The sequence below is a fragment of the Neophocaena asiaeorientalis genome, unplaced genomic scaffold, assembly GCF_003031525.2.
Source record: "Neophocaena asiaeorientalis asiaeorientalis breed wild unplaced genomic scaffold, Neophocaena_asiaeorientalis_V1.1 scaffold220, whole genome shotgun sequence".
Classification (NCBI taxonomy): Eukaryota; Metazoa; Chordata; class Mammalia; order Artiodactyla; family Phocoenidae; genus Neophocaena; species Neophocaena asiaeorientalis.
In genome coordinates this window covers 3,220,171-3,237,818 of record NW_020174042.1, presented here as the reverse complement: position 1 = coordinate 3,237,818, position 17,648 = coordinate 3,220,171, and the positions used below count along the sequence as shown (strand labels likewise).

At 38.4% G+C, this 17,648-nt stretch overlaps 1 protein-coding gene across 1 annotated transcript in view; it reads left to right on the top strand.

Annotated features, from left to right (window-relative positions):
- Nucleotides 1-15,567, top strand: part of FRMD3 (FERM domain containing 3) — a 294,060-nt gene extending 278,493 nt beyond the window's left edge. The window contains exon 14 of the mRNA XM_024753892.1: nt 13,821-15,567. Coding sequence (XP_024609660.1) covers nt 13,821-14,419 — 599 coding nt within the window. The 3' untranslated portion in view covers nt 14,420-15,567. The remainder of the gene's footprint in view (nt 1-13,820) is intronic.
- Nucleotides 15,568-17,648: the final 2,081 nt, after the last annotated feature.

Genomic DNA, 17,648 nt, shown 5'->3' with positions numbered 1-17,648 from the left:
TTGTATATACGTACCGCATCTTCTTTATTCATAAATTGGTTGATGGAAGTTATTAAGAACTAAAGTCTCATAAGTGGCAGAACTGGGTTGTCCAGCCTTTGTCTGGTCTACTTTCCACTCTATCCCACTAAAAATTTGAGCCTAGAGATGAGGGGAAAAGTATTATGAAACTCCAGCACATCTAATGCTAGTGGTTAGAAAAACTATGACAGGGAAGAAAGCATTTATTTCCCTGCCTAACTCCTCCTTTCCAGAAACATAAGAGAATACTTCTGTTGTTGAGATCCAAGTACTGGAATACTTGGGCGACTTTGAAACATCAGTAATCTAGCTGATTTTATCTCAGCATTTATCTAGTAGCATTTGTAGACTAGCAGCCTATAGGCCTAAAAATACCCACAGGCTCTTTTTGTATGGACTGCCCAGATTATTTTTTTAATTTGAATTTTAAAGCTTTCAGATGGAGCTCAATATGGTCAGTTTTCCCCGGTCACCACCACTCCCTACTGTCCCATACCTGGCCTGCACTCATTCACATCAGGCACCTGCCTGGCCTGTAGAGGCACTCGCTTTTGTGACCCTGAATTAATGACCATGATTATGTCTCTCCCAGAAGCCACTATTTCACCTTGCTAGCGCTCTATTTTTCCTTCTTAGATCCTGGATTTCTCAGAAGAAAAATAAATTTGGGAAGGGGGATAGGGAGTACTGGGGAGATGGGCTGAAATTTTACATAATGTAACTGAGAAGGTGACATTTGTTTAACAACCTGCAAAGAGGGACAGAGTGTGAAACTGTCTGAAGGCAGAGTGCTCCAAGCAGAGAGAACAGCAAGAGAGAGCTTAACTGGCATGTTTGAGGGACAGCCAGGCTTCTGTGGCTGGGGTGGCATGAACAAGGGGGAGGGTCCTAGCAGAACAAGGTCAGAGAGGTTAGGAGAGTAGATATCCCTGCAAGGACTTGGTTTATACTCTGAGGAAGATGAAAAACCGCTAGCGGACATTGAGCAGATGAGTGGCATGATCCATGTTATGTTTTCAAAGGATGACTCCAGCTGCCGTGTTGACAACGACCCTTACATAGGCAAGGGCTAGAGCAGGGGGACCAGGTGAGATGCTGCTGCAGTAATGTAAGTGAGAAAGACGGAGGCTTAGACCAGGTTGGTAGCGGTGGACATAGTAGGAGGTGGTCCGATTCTGAGTGTGCTTTGAAGGTAGAGACATAGAAGTTGCTGATGGGTCCATAGTGAGAGTGAACAGAGGAAAGTCAAGGTTTTTGGTCTGAGCAACTGGAAGAATGGAGTTGCCGTCAACAAAATACTGCAGTTTGGAAACTTGAGGTTTCCCTTTACCTCTTATTATAGGAGAAGGATATGGAAAACAGAAGGCAGAGGGAGAATAGGTTGCGTATTAGGAAAAGGAGACTTAAGGAGGAAAGGCCATTTACATGAGAAAATGCTGTTAGGTAAGGACAAAGAGCATGGAAGATCTTTGTGACCACAGGACGGTGAAAATAGCCAAAGGGGCTGGGAGTGGTCTTTCCAGAGCAGTTATGCCACTCACAGACAATATGTTGCTTTCACTGCTTTCCCAAAGAGGAGAGTAAAATGACCTTTCTTCTTGGGGATATGGAATACGAGATATGTAAAGATGTAGTGTTCCAGAAAGTCATAACTCTTGTCATCTCTCCTTACACTGTGAACATTTTCTCCCTTCAGGTTTCATGGAGTATTATATGGTGGTAGAAAAATTACAGCTTGCATTTATTTTTTAAAAATTTTTATTGAAGTGAAGTTCATAACATAAAATCAACCATTTTAACATGAAAAATATAGTACCATTTAGTACATTCACGGCTTTGCAACTAACACCTCTCTCTAGTTCCAAAACATTTTCATCACCCTAAAAGGAAACCTGGTACCCGTTAAGCAGACACTCCCCATTCATTTCCTCCCTCAGCCCCTGGCAACCACCAGTATGCTTCCTGTCTCTATGAATTTACCTGTTCTGGATATTTCATATGGAGATAAATGGAATCATATGTTATATAAGCTTCTGTGTCTGTCTACTTTCACTCAGCATGGTTTTGACATTCATCCATGTTGTGTCATGTCTATAATGATTGAATAATATTATTATATGGATAAACCACATTTTATCTAGTCATCCGTTTATGGACGTTTGGGTTGTTTCCAACTTTTTCCTATTGGATTACTGCTGCTTTGAACATTTTTGTACAAGTATTTGTCTGAGTACTTGTTTTTAATTCTTTGGAGTATATACCTTGGAGTAGAAGTGCTGGATCATATGGTAATTCTGTTTGACTTGAGGAACTGCCAACTGTTTTCTGTAGCAGCTGAACCATTTTAAAATCCTATCAGCAATGTTCAAGGGTTCCAATTTCTCCTCACCCTTAACCAACACTTGTTATGTTCAGGTTTTAAAAATTATAGCTGTGGTTTATGTCAAAAAGTGTTTTCCTCTAAGAGTTTTATAGTGTCTGGTCTTACATTTAGGTCTTTAAAACATTTGGAGTTTATTTTTTGTGTATGGTGTTAGGAAGTGTTCTAATTTCATTCTTTTACATGTAGCTGTCCAGTTTTCCCAGCACCACTTATTCAAGAGGCTGTCTTTTCTCTATTGTACGTTCTTGCCTCCTTACGGAATCATAAAAGCAAAAACAAAAACAGAAAACCGTGGTACTGATGAACCTGGTTGCAGGGCAGGAATAAAGAGGTAGACATAGAGAATGGACTTGAGGACATGGGGTGGGAGGGCGAAGCTGGGGCGAAGTGAGAGTGGTATGGACATATATACGCTACCAAATGTGAAATAGTTGGCTGGTGGGAAGCAGCAGCATAGCACAGGGAGATCAGCTCTGTGCTCTGCGATGACCTAGAGGGGTGGGATAGGGAGGATGGGAGGGAGGCTCGAGGGAGGGGACATGGCGACACGTGTATGCATATGGCTGATTCGCTTTGTTGTGCAACAGAAACTAACACAGTATTGTGAAGCAATTACACTCCAGTAAAGATCTATTTAAAAAAATTATAGCCATCCTAGCGGGTGTGAAGTGCTATCTTATTGTGGTAACAACTAATGATGTGGAGCTTCTTTTCATGTGCTTGTTGGCCCTTTGTATTTTGCTTGCATGTTTTACGGTATCTTTCATTTAGGCTGCTCAGGACTGTCATACCAGAGCTATTAGGAAATATCTGTTGATATTTAAAAGATAAAACCAGTAATTCAGTCCTGCACATCATTTTTCCCCAGTTTTATTGAGATATAATAGACATACATCACTGTATAAGTTTAAGGTATACAGCATAATGGCTTGACTTACAAATGTTGTGAAATGATTACTGCACTACCTTTAGTTAGCATCCATTATCTCATATAAATGAAACAAAAAGAAAAAAACTTTTCCTTGTGATATGGACTCTTGGCATCTACTCTCTTAACTTCCATATATATCATATAGCAGTATTAACTATAGTTACCATGTTGTACATTATATTCCTTATACCTATTTATAACTGGAAGCTTGTACCTTTTAACTCCCTTCCTCTAATTCTCCCTCTCGCCACTTCCTGTCTCTGGTAACCACAAATCTGATTCCTTTTTCTATGAGTTTTAAAAAAGAATTAGATTCCACATATAAGTGAGATCATACAGTGTTTGTCTTTCTCTACCTGACTTATATCATTTAGCATAATGCCTTCCATGTCCATCCATGTTGTCGCAAATGGCAGGATTTTCTCATTTTTTGGTGGCTGAATAATATTCTGGTGTGTGTGTGTTCTTTGTGTATATATACATATATTCACAGATGAATGGACACTGAGGCTGTTTCCATGTCTTGACTATTGTAAATAATACTGCTATGAACATAGGGGTGCAGATATCTTTTCAAGTTAGTTTTTGTATCCTTTCAATATATTCTCAGAAGTGGAACTTCTGATTCATATGGTAGTGCAAAATTTTTAACTTTTAACTTTTTGAGGAACCTCCATACTGTTTTCTATAGTGCCTGTACCAGTTTATAATCCTGCCAACAGTGCACCAGGGTTCCCTTTTCTCCACATCCTTACCAGCATTTGTTATCTTTTTTTTTTTTAACATCTCTATTGGAGTATAATTGCTTTACAATAGTATGTTAGTTTCTGCTTTATAACAAAGTGAATCAGTTATACATATACATATGTCCCCATATCTCTTCCCTCTTGCGCCTCCCTCCCTCCCAATCCCACCCCTCTAGGTGGTCACAAAGCACCAAGCTGACCTCCCTGTGCTATGCGGCTGCTTCCCACTAGCTATCTATTTTACGTTTGGTAGTGTATATATGTCCATGCCACTCTCTCACTTCGTTCCAGCTTACCCTTCCCGCTCCCCGTATCCTTAAGTCTATTCTCTAGTAGGTCTGTGTCTTTATTCCTGTCTTGCCCCTAGGTTCTTCATGACCATTTTCTTTTTTTTTTTAGATTCCATATATATGTGTTAGCGTACAGTATTCGTTTTTCTCTTTCTGACTTACTTCACTCTGTATGACAAACACTAGGTCCATCCACCTCACTACAAATAACCCAATTTTGTTTCTTTTTATGGCTGAGTAATATTCCATTGTATATATGTGCCACATCTTCTTTATCCATTCACCTGTTGATGGACACTTAGGTTGCTTCCATGTCCTGGGTATTGTAAATAGAGCTATAATGAACATTTTGGTACATGACTCTTTTAGAATTATGGTTTTCTCAGGGTATATGCCCAGTAGTGGGATTGCTGGGTCGTATGGTAGTTCTATTTGTAGTTTTTTAAGGAACCTCCATACTGTTCTCCATAGTGGCTGTATCAATTTACATTCCCACCAACAGTGCAAGAGGGTTCCCTTTTCTCCACACCCTCTCCAGCATTTATTGTTTCTAGATTTTTTGATGATGGCCATTCTGACCAGTGTGAGATGATATCTCATTGTAGTTTTGATTTGTATTTCTCTAATGATTAATGATGTTGAGCATTCTTTCATGTGTTTGTTGGCAATCTGTATATCTTCTTTGGAGAAATGTGTATTTAGGTCGTCTGCCCATTTTTGGATTGGGTTGTTTTTTTGTTTTTGAGCTGTATGAGCTGCTTGTAAATTTTGGAGATTAATCCTTTGTCAGTTACTTCATTTGCAAATATTTTCTCCCATTCTGAGAGTTGTCTTTTCATCTTGTTTATGGTTTCCTTTGCTGTGCAAAAGCTTTGAAGTTTCATTAGGTCCCATTTGATTATTTTTGTTTTTATTTCCATTTCTCTAGGAGGTGGGTCAAAAAGGATCTTGCTGTGAGTTATGTCATAGAGTGTTCTGCCTATGTTTTCGTCTAAGAGTTTGATAGTGTCTGGGCTTACATTTAGGTCTTTAATACATTTTGAGTTTATTTTTGTATATGGTGTTAGGGAGTGTTCTAATTTCATTCTTCTACATGTAGCTGTCTTTTTATTTATTTGTTTTGTCTTTTAGATGATGACCATTCTAAAAGGCATGAAATGATATGTCCTTGTGGTTTTCATTTGCATTTCTCTAATGACTAGTGATGTTGAGCCTAGTTTTGTGTACCTGTTGGCCTTTCATTTATCCTGTTGAGAAGAAAAATGTCTATTCAGGCCTTTTCCCCATTTTGTAATTGAAGTATTTGGAGGTGGGTTTTTTTTGCTATTGAGTTGTGTGAGTTCTTTATATATTTTGGATATTAACCCCTACTCAGATATGGCTTGGAAATTTTTTTCCCATTCCATAGGTTTTCACTTTGTTGTTCGCTTCTTTTGCTTGCAGGAGCTTTTTAGTTTAATGTAGTCCCACTTGTTTTTGATTTGGTTGCTTGTGCTTTAGGGATCATAGCCAGAAAATCATTGCCAAGACTTATGTCAAGGAGCTTGTTTTCCTATGTTTTCTTCTAGGAGTTTCATGGTTTCAGGTTCTACATTTAAGTCTTTAATCCACTGCAAGTTAATTTTTGTGAGTAGTGGAAGTTTGGGGTCTAGTTTCATTCTCTCACATGTGAATATCCTCCTGCTTTGTTCTTCTTTCTCAGAATTGCTTTGGCTATTTGGGGTCTTTTGTGGTTCCATATAAATTTCAGGATTTTTTTTCTCTACTTCTGTAAAAAATTTCATTGCAATCTTGAAGGGATTGCATTGAATCTATAAATGGCTTTTGGTAGTATTGACATTTTAACAATATTAATTCTTCTAATCATGAACATGGGATACCTTTCCATTCATTTGTGTGTTCTTCAATTTCTTTCACCAGTGTCTTATAATTTTCAGAGTAGAGATCTTTCACCTCCTTGGCTAAGTTTATCCCTAAATATTTTATTGTTTTTGATGCTGTTGTAAAAGAGATCTTTTTTTTTCAGATAATTTGTTGTTACTGTATAAAAACAGTAGTGATTTTTCTATGTTAAATTTGTATACCGCAACTTCACTGAATTTGGCAGTTAGCTCCAATAGTCTTTTGGTGGAGTCTTTAGGATTTTCCATGTATAAAAACATGTCACCTGCAAATACAGATAATTTTACTTCTTCCTTTCCAGTTAGGATGCCTTTTATTTATGTTTCTTGCCTGACTGCTCTGGCCAGGACTTCCAGTACTATGTTGAACAGGAGTGGTGAGAGTGAGCACCCTTGTCTTGTTCCTAATCTTAGAGGAAAAGCTTTCAGTCTTTCACCATTGAGTATGATGTGAGCCATGGGCTTATCATATATGGCCTTTATTGTGTTGAGGTACATTCTTTCTATAGCTAATGTGTTGAGTTTTTATCAAATGGATGTAGAATTTTGTCAAAAGCTTTTTCTGCATCTATTAAGATGATCATATGATTTTTTTCTTTCATTCTGTTACTTTGATATATCACATTAATTTGTGTATGTTGAACCATCCTTGCATGCCAGCTCTAAATCCCACTTGATCACAGTAAATGATTCTTTTTTTTTCTTTAACACCTTTTTTTTTTTTTTTTTTTTTTTTTTTGTGGTACGTGGGCCTCTCACTGCCGTGGCCTCTCCCGTTGCAGAGCACAGGCTCCGGACGTGCAGGCTCAGCGGCCATGGCTCACGGGCCCAGCCGCTCCGCGGCACGCGGGATCCTCCCGGACCGAGGCGCGAACCCATGTCCCCTGCATCGGCAGGCGGACTCCCAACCACTGCGCCACCAGGGAAGCCCTCTTTAACACCTTTATTGGAGTATAATTGCTTTACAATGCTATGTTAGTTTCTGATATACAACAAAATGAATCGGCTATATATATATACATATGTTCCCATATATCTTCCCTCTTGCATCTCCCTCCCTCCCACACTCCCTCCCCCACCCCTCCAGGTGGTCACAGAGCACCAAGCTGATCTCCCTGTGCTATGCGGCTGCTTCCCACTAGCTGTGTCGACAGTACGTCTGGTAGTGTATATATGTCCATGCCTCTCTCTCGCTTTGTCACAGCTCACCCTTCCCACTCCCCATATGCTCTAGTCCATTCTCTAGTAGGTCTGTGTCTTTATTCCTGTTTTACTCCTAGGTTCTTCATGACATTTTTTTCCTTAAATTCCATATATATGTGTTCATTCCTGCCACCTTTATCAAAGATAAGTTGACCATATGTGCATGGGTGTATCTCGTGGCTTTCTATGCTGTTGTTCTCTTGTGGACCCGTGTCCTGAAGTTGGCTCTCCCATGTCAGAGGCACAGCACTGACTCCTGGCTGCAGCGCCAAGAGCCTTTCATCCACACGGCTTTTGGGAGGTCTGAGGTCTTCTGCCAGCGTTCAGTAGGTGTTCTATAGGAGTTGTTCCACGTGTAGATGTATTTCTGGTGTATCTGTGGGGAGGAAGGTGATCTCCATGTCTTACTCTTCTGCCATCTTCCCGGAAGTCTAGTAAATGATTCTTTTAATGTGCTGCTGGATTCAGTTTTCTAGTATTAAGAATTTCTGCATCTGTATTCATCAGGCATGTTGGTCTGTAGTTTTCTAATAGTGTCCTTTTTGGCTTTGGTATCAGGGTAATGTTGGCCTCACAAAGTAAGACTGGGAGTGTTCCCTCCACTTTGATATTTTTGGAAGGGTTGAGAAGGATTGGTGTTAATTCTTTAAAATTCACCAGTGAAGCCATCTTGTCCTTGGCTTTTCTTCACTGGGAGATTTTTGATTACCATTTCAATCTCCTTACTAGTAATTAGTTGATTCAGACTTTTTATTTCTTCTTGTTTCTGTCTTGGTAGTTTGTATGTTTCTGAGAATTTTTCCATTTTCTCTAGGTTGTCCAGTTTGTTGGTGTATATTTGTTCATAGTAGCCTTTTATGATCCTTTGTATTTCTGTGGTATCAGTTGTAATGTTTCCTTATTCATTTATAATTTTGTTAATTTGGGTTCTCTCTTTTTTCCTTGGTTAGTCTAGCTAAAATTTTGTCAATTCTGTTTATCTTTTCAAAGAACCAACTCTTAGTTTGGTTAATCTTTCCTGTTTTCCTGTTCTCTATTTTATTCTTTAGTTTTTCCTTTCTTCTGCCAACTTTGGGCTCAGTTTGACCACCATTTTCTAGTTCCTTAATGCATAGAGTTAGGGTTTTTTATCTTTCTTGCCTCTTAATGTAGGCATTTATTGCTATGAAGTTCCCTCTTAGAACTGCTTTTGCTGCATCCCATAAGTTTTGGTATGTTGTATCTCCATTTTTGTTTCTCAAGATACTTTATTTCCTTGTTAATTTCTTCTTTAACTATTGGTTGTTCAGGAGATTGTTTAATTTCCATTATTCATGAACTTTCCAGTTTTTCTCTTATTGATTTCTAGTTTCACACCATTGTGGTCAGAGAAGGTACTCAGTATGATTTCAGTCTTCTTAAATTTGCTAAGATTTATTTTATGGCCTAACATATGGTCTTTCCTAGAAAATGTTCCATGTGCACTTGAGAAGAATGTGTATTTTGCTGTTGTCAGATAGAATGTTCTCTGTTAGGTCCATTTGGTCTATAGTGTTGCTGAAATCTGCTGTTTCCTTATTGATTCTCTGTCTGTATGAGCTGTTCATTGTTGTGAGTGGAGTATGAAAGTCCCCAGTGTTATTGTATTACTGTTTATGTCTCCTTTTAGCTGGGTTAGATTTTGATTTATGAATTTGGGTGCACCAATGTTGGGCACATAAATATTTACAATTGTTGTATCTTTTTGATGTAGTGACTCCTTTATCATTACCTTCTTTGTATATTTTTTTTACCATTTTTAGTTTACAGTCTTTTTTTAACATCTTTAGTGGAGTATAGTTGCTTTACAATGGCATGTTAGTTTCTGCTTTATAACAAAGTCAATCAGTTATACGTATACATATGGCCCCATATCTCTTCCCTCTTGCATCTCCCTCCCTCCCACCCTCCCTATCCCACCCCTCTAGGCAGTCACAGAGCACTGAGCTGATCTCCCTGTGCTATGCGGCTGCTTCCCACTAGCTATCTGTTTTACATTTTGTAGTGTATATATGTCCATGCCACTCTCTCTTTGTCCCACCTTACCCTTCCCCACCCCGTATCCTCAAGTCCATTCTCTATTTTGTCTGATGTAAGTATTGCTACCTCTGCTTTTTTTTTTGCCATTTGCTTGAAATATAGTTTTCCATCCCTTCACTCTCAGTCTATGTGTGTCTTTATGTCTAAAGTGAGTTTCTTGTAGGCAGCATATCATTGGATCTTGTTTTTTAATTTATTCAGCCATTCTGTGTCTTTTGATTGCAAAATGTAATCCATTTATGTTTAAATTATTGATTTAAAAAAAGGGGCTTACAATTGCCATTTTGTTACTTACTGTCTGGCTGTTTTGTAGATCCATTGTTCCTTGTTTCTTACCGTGCTGTTTCTTATTTTGATGTTTTGTGGTATCAGTATGCTTTGACTTCTTTATCATGTTCCTTTTGTAATTACTACAGGTTTTTCCCTTGTGGTTACTGTGAAGCTTACATAAAAATATCTTAAAATTCTAACACTCCAGTTTAAGCTAATAACAACTTAATTTCAATACAATTCCTGAGCTTTACACTTTTACTTCTCCTCCCCCTCACATTTTAGGTTATTGATATTACAATTTGCTTTTGTTTTTGTATAACTAATAACAGATTATTTTAGGTATGGTTATTTTTACATTTGTTTTTTAACTTGTAAACTAGATTTATAAGTGAATTGTGCACCAGCATTACCGTACAGAATCTAACTTTGACTATATTACCAGTGAGTTTTATACTGCCTTCTTACTTTTTATGATGATAATTAGTGTCCTTTCCACTTAACAGACTCCCTTTAGCATTTCTTGTAAGGTAGGTCTAATGGTGATGAATTCCTTCAGTTTTTGTTTGTTTGGGAAAGTCTTTATCCCTCCATTTCTGAAGGACAGCTTTGCCAGGTATAGCATTCTTGGTTGACAGTTTCTTTCTTTCAATATTTTGAATATGTCATGCCATTAGCTTCTGGCCTGAAAAGTTTCTGTTGAGAAATCTGCCAGTAGTCTTAAGGGCGCACCCTTACATTAACTTATCTCTTTTCTCTTGCTGGTTTTAAAATTCTTTTGTCTTTGACTCTTGACAATTTATATTTATGTCTCAGTAGAGCCCTTTTTGAGTTCAACCTATTTGGGATCCTTTGGGCCTCTTGATGTCTATTTCTTTTCCCAGGTTTGGGAAGTTTTCAGCCATTACTGTCTTTAATATATTTTCTGTCCTTTTTCTCTTCTCTTTTTGAAATTCCTTTAATACTAATATTGTTTCTTTTCATTGTGTCCTGTTAAGTCCTATGGGCTGGGGCTGGATTCACTTTTTTTCATTCTTTTTTCTTTTTGCTTCTCTGACTGGATAATTTCAAATGTCCTATCTTCCAGGTCACTGATTCTTTCTTCTGCCTTGTTGAGTCTTCTTTTGAAGATCTCTATTGATTTCTTCATTTCAGTTATTATATTTTTCAGCTCTAGGATTTCTGTTTGGTTTTTAAAAATGGTTTCTGTTTCTTTGTTGAGCTTCTCATTTTGCTCATTCATTGCTTTCCTAATTTTGTTTAGTTGTCATGTGTTCTTGTAGTTCACTAAACTTCTTTAAGAGGATTTTTCTGAATTATTTGATAGTTCATAGATCTCCATTTCTTTAGGGTTATTAGTGCTTTTTTAGTTTCCTTTAATGTTGTCATATTTACCTGATTTTTCATGGTCCTTGATTCCTTACGCTGGTATTTGTGCATTTGAGTAAAGGGTCTCCTCTTCCAGATTTTGCAGATTTGCTTTGGATTCATCAGCCAGCTCAGTTTGGGTTTCTGGTGTGTGCTATTAGCATCCTTGGGCAGGTGAGACCTGCTATGAGAGTCTATTTTGGGGCAACTGTTTAAGCTCTGAGATTGTGGATGGGGGTGTGTGCCACTGGCTGAGAACAGCTGGATAGGACTGAGGGCTTCATTCCATGCCCAACTGGCTATAGTATAGGCTCTTTTGTCTGGATTTTCTGGTCAGGCTTACTAGATGGTTGGGACTAGGAACTATACTCAGCAGTAAATGGGGCTATGAATTAACTTCCCTACCCTGGTAGGGCAGCAGGATGGACCCAGGGCCTGCATGGCTCATTGTTTGGGGACCCAAGTCAGGCAAGAGTGTTTACTGGATATCCTGGTCAGGTGAGACTACCAGTTTTGCTCTGCAGACAGGGGAAGCCATGGGCTATACTTTTGGTTCAAATGCCACTGTTAGGCAGGCCTGTTGGATGGGCTACACAGCTTTCTGTGTGCTCTGGTAAGGTTTCCTGGTCAGATAAGCTGAAGGCTGTATTTAGCAATGAGTCAGGCTATGACTTAGTTTCCCTACGTAAGCTAATTTAGGCACAGGGGGAGAAGCAGCTCCTAGGCCACTCTGTTTGTGGTGGTCTTCAATCAATCTGATCCAGGCCCCAAGTTCCATGGCCAAACTGGACCACTTGCTTTGCTCTAAAAGCAATCAGCTCTGCCTGCCCACCTCTCAGCTCCAGTGTGGCTGGATAATGCAGCTTCCAGGTGTTCTTACCAGCCCTTCCTGTCAGATGGAGCTGTGACTCAGCCCTCCTGCCTGGGTAGGACTGGGAGAGCCCACTTCAGGTAACTCCCAAACTTTCCCAAACAGGCTTTCTGGTTGGAAGGGACAGGGATCTAGGATCCACAGTGGGTGGGGTTATGACTCAGTTCTTCTGCCTGGGTGTGAGTAGACCAGGCTCCAGGGCTGTCAAAACTCCTCCTCTGAGGATCTGAATCTGGCAGTCCTTTCCCCGGTTAGATGCACCACCAACTAGATTCTGCATGTGAGCACAGCCACTGGTTGGGACTAGTACTTGGCTCTGCAGGTAGGAACTCAGTCTGCCATGATCTGAGTGCTGACTGTTGGAAGCCCCCCCCCCCCCCACGCCTTCTCCATCATGAATTCCCAGTGGTTGAGCCCCACAGATTCCCCTGTGATACTGGGGGGTGAAATATACAAAGTAAGGGCTCCCATGAAGTGACCCACAATGCTAGGCGGGGAGCTGGATGTCACCCCTGGCTCTCTTTTCCCACTGAAGGAACTGGAGTCTCTGAGGAGATCTCTCAGTGTGATGTTGTGCCAGCCTAGGGGAGAAGCAGTGTGATCAGCACAGCCATTCCTCTTACCCTCCCAATGCAGTCTGTCTTGGTCTCTGTGGTACAGGAGGGTACTTCAGCCTCAATTCCATGTTTTAGGATTTTCTCAGTGGTGTCTTGTCCGTGAATGGTTGTTAGTTGTTCTTCCTGTGAGGGGAAGAGAAGTCAGGAACAACCGATGTTGGCATCTTGGTGACATCACTTCCTGTACATCTTGAAGAGAGGAAAATACTGAAATGCATTCATTAAAAGCAGGCTTACAGTTACCTAATTTGGTATTATACTGTACGTCCCTCCCGGGGAACATTTCTTTGATTCTACCTTTCCCACTAAGAACCCAAGACTCAAAATTAGGAGAACTGGCCTTAGGCCTGTTATTTGAAGGGTTTCCCATCTATAAAATGAAGGGTTGAGAAATACCTCTCCCCCAATAAAGGTTAAGAAATAATGTCCACACCTTTTGACCAAGCAATTTTTCTTTCAGACATCTGTCCAATGAGCTGAAACAAGAGGTGATAAAGGCTGTATATGTAAAGATGTCTCATAGCAGTCTTTTTTCACAACTGTAAAGCAATCTAAATGTTTGCCAATAGGCAACTATTATTGTATTAACTAAGTAGAAAATTTGGCAACCATTATAAATGCCAGTGGGCGTTTATGTCAACAAAGAAAATGTCTAAGTTAAAATGTTAAAGGAACAAGATGTGAATTTGTTCATACAGATATGATTGCAGTTATATGAAACGAGAAACCACAAAATTGTGCCTAGAATGAAGACTAGAAAAAATACATAACATAATAAAATATCCCATTAGACAGTAGACTAATCTTACTACAATACTTTATTGGATGACAGTGTTGACTTCCAAAAGACACTACTCAAAATTATAATAGTGATTTCTTGTAATTTTGTTCTTGTAAACATGACCAAAGTTGGGGGGGGTGTTTCAGACCATAATTGCACATGTAAATATTGTAAATACTGCCAACCATTTGAGCTATTTGGTTATCTTGGGTTTAACACGTTGACCGTAGAACTTATGGTATAGGATCTATACTAAAAATGACTGTTAAAAGTCAGGATTCCACAGAACAATTTCATGGATTCCCTAATTTCCATTTACAGATTTTTGTGGAAGAAGAAAACTTGAAATTTAAGATTAAGAAAAATACGTCTCTTTACAGGTGTTCCATTGCCCAAAGAAGATGACATTTCTGCCCCCTTGACCTCCAGCTCACCAGTAAAGGAATCCCATGAGTATGAAGAGCCCTCAAGTGAAGAGGAAGATAAAATAAAAGAAGAGCCCTTGACCATCTCTGAACTGGCATACAACCCAAGTGCCAGCCTGCTCCCTACCCCCATTGATGATGATGAGATTGACATGCTCTTTGACTGTCCATCTAGGCTGGAGTTGGAAAAAGAAGACACAGATTCGTTTGAGGAACTAGAAGCAGATGAAAACGCCTTTTTAATGGCCGAAGAAGAAGAGCTGAAGGAGGCTCACCAAGCTTTGTCATGGAGCTATGACATTCTGAGTGGCCATATTCGGGTGAACCCACTGGTCAAGAGTTTTTCCCGGCTTCTTGTGGTGGGCCTGGGCCTGCTGCTCTTTGTATTCCCCCTGCTCCTCCTCCTTTTGGAGTCAGGTATTGATCTCTCCTTCTTATGTGAAATCCGCCAGACACCCGAGTTTGAGCAGTTTCACTATGAATACTACTGTCCTCTCAAGGAGTGGCTGGCTGGCAAAGTCAACCTCGTTCTTTACATGCTGGGTTGCTCATAAAGCTCCTATCTCATATGACTAAGGGCTATATTCAATACTAGTGATTTCTTTTTTTTTTCAGCAAAGGCCTTGTTCTGAATGGTCACAGGACCATCAACAGGTGTTCTTTACTCATAACTGATTATTCAGACCTTTAAGTTAGCTTTCCATAATTCACTGCAAGTAAATAAGTTTAAATCAAATACAGTTATTTTAGTTACAGGTCAGGAAGATGGCCTCTAAATAACCAAAAATATGTTTATTTTTTATTATAGTACAGACATACTCTTTATTATAATAAATTGAGCTGAATTAGATTTCCTCCTTTTTTAATAGTTAACACCATTATAAGCTATAAGGTTCAGAATCAGAGTTTTAGTAAAAACCCAAGAGAAACTTTTTTGAATATAATCCTTAGTGAAAACAATGTTCTCTAACCAATGCCTATACAACTAAATTTATGCTGGGCTTTTGTTTTTGTTTTTTTAAAAATATTTTTATGTGTTCAAAATATTTTGGTAAATTTTTAGCAAAAAAAAAAAAAGAAGCCTCCTGGAGTTATTTAAGTGTACAGATTGTAAGACTAATGCACAAAGGGTATGTCAGGAATTTTTTAATGTTTTGGCACTGGTTTGTTTTTTAAAATATTTTTGGCTGAACATAATTTGTTGTTACCTGCATATGAGATAGAAAAAGAAAATAGGTAGAAAAACACTGTAGAAAGTAAGCTTCTGAAACGGATGATGGAACTGGAGGAAATAGAAATTGAGAGCATCAAGTGGACACAGGGTCCATTTTTCAAAGTATTTGGACAAGATGATTTGTTACTTTCATTTGCATCCTGTCCATATATTTTGGCTCTGGAAATAGAATGTTTTTAAAATAAAGTGAAACTTTAAAGGAAAAAAAGTTAAAGGAGATGCTAGTTAATTGCATATTATTGTACATTAACCCAAGAGTGGAAGCAGATGGGAATTGGACAACTGGTAAGTTGCAAAACAAGAGTTCTGGTGAGGCTGGTAGGCAAGTGATGGTAGACAAATGATCTATTTTATGAAAGTGATGGTGATGCAAGGTATTGGATGATGTAAAGAACAGTATACTCACTGTCCAAGTTGACATGAATATGTTTAAGTGGATCTAAATAAAAGTGGAGAAACTTGAAGGCACGTTTTTTGGTCCCTCATGCCATTCATTGAGATTCTGTGGAAGAAACTTTAAAAGGTGTGTGTGTGTGTGTGTGTGTGTGTGTGTGTGTGTGAGAAAGAGAGAGAAAAAGAGTGAGAAAGAGTGTGAAGAGAATGGATTTTGGCTTTTTGATAAATGCCTATGATCTTTCTTTGTGGCAGTCATTATACTCTTTTCCTTTCCTGGTTTCCTTAAGATTTTTAACTCATTCATAATTGGGGCTCTCATTAAGAAAGTTGAAGGGACTCAACTCATTAGATAATATACCATTTCAGCTTGGGTGAAGTAGTGAAATGACTCCCTAACTAGACAGTAGGTGGGACAAATGCTCTACTACCTTCCTTCATACCATTAAATCCATGACAGAAAGGCTCTGAGGCTTTCCATGCACAGTACTTACCAATACTGTGAAAGAAAAGAGTATGGAACTTAGGGCATAGAGATTTCTCCATAGATTGTAAATGAAGGCATGGAATATTTTCAAAGGGATTGGGCTGCCTATAATCTCTCCCTAACTCCAAGTCTATCATTAACATAATCTCCAAATTGGCCATTCCAGTCCTACTCATTCATGGAGATCTAAGTGCTTTATTAGACATTTAATTTTGTAAATAAATTAAAAGTCAGCTCATGAAGCCTTCAGTTGAGCAAACTACAGTATAATTTGCTATTAAGTTTACAGCGTGTTCTTTCTCATGCATTGAGTGATTGATTTTGCTTTTTAATAAAGAATATTTGATACCTGAAATTTGATACCAAGGTAGAAGTATATTTTCTATAGGTTATTTGGAAAGTTTGCAAATGGCCTCCTTTGAAGCTGAAGATTTTTCCCCCCTTGTTTATGACTTAAAGTCATACTTTCTTACATAAGGGTACTCCAGTGTAGTCTGCACAAAATTAGTTCCCTCTTCTAATCATGCTTCAAATCATTTTCTTTGAAGTTCTAACCATAACAAATCATCTAGCCCTTGCCATTTTACACTAATATTAAATAATATTTTTTAAACTAGGGAATTAATATATTAGCCATCATAAAACATTGAAAAATACTGACACAATAAGTATCACACATAGTCCAGCCAAGCAGATTTATAGTAAGGAATATTAAATATATAATTTTAACGTTTCTAGCTAACATCTCCTTCTCTTAGGCAAAAACTTCAGTATTGAATAGAAATGTTTTTAAGTGAAAGAGGTGACAGGATAGGGTCTGCAGAATTTAAACAATAGCTACCAAAAGTAAAACTTGGATCCCAAAATGCCATTTTGTAGGGATAGAATCAGAGTCTTTTGAAATATCTGCTTAAGTTTTCTTAGAAGACAGTCACCAGTTGCCTGAATCAAATGAGGAAAAGACTGCTTCCAAAGATGGAGAATATATAATACAGTAAGATACAGAATTCAAAGCAAGTGTGTGAGTATATGTATATTCCATATTATTGGTATATGTGTTTATATATGAATCTGTATATATGTGTGTATTTGTATACACACAACTGATATGCCCTTCATACATAGTTGTTTTTCTCCAGTTGAGGAATTTGTGACATGTTATTCCTTGTCCCTCTCAGACATCATAGTGGATAAAACCCACAGTCTCAAAGGTTTCAGTTTTCCATGAAAACTACCATTTGTGTACATTTGTGGTTTTATACATACACACATATGGCAAATACATATACACACACAATCTTGTCTTTAGTGCTAATGCAAGTTGGATCATGAAAAAAACGTAGGTGAAGTATCGTGTATTTCTGTCCGTGCTTGGAACATATTGTAAAATGTTATGTATCTGGAATATATTTTGTGGTTTGTCTACTATTTATAAAGACAACTCTGGGAAGAAGTCAAAATGAATTGATTTCATTGAAATACTAGAGAGTTGGGGGCCATGTTACCTGTCATTGGAGCCTTTGTATAGTGAAATTTGCATTTCTGTGTCAACATCCAGATTGTTTTATATGTTAATATGGTGGCAGGAATCCCTAATAAAAAATACTCTGGGGAAAAATGTTTCTGCAATCATTTAGTTTTATTCAAAGTGAAGTTGTATAAATAGTCC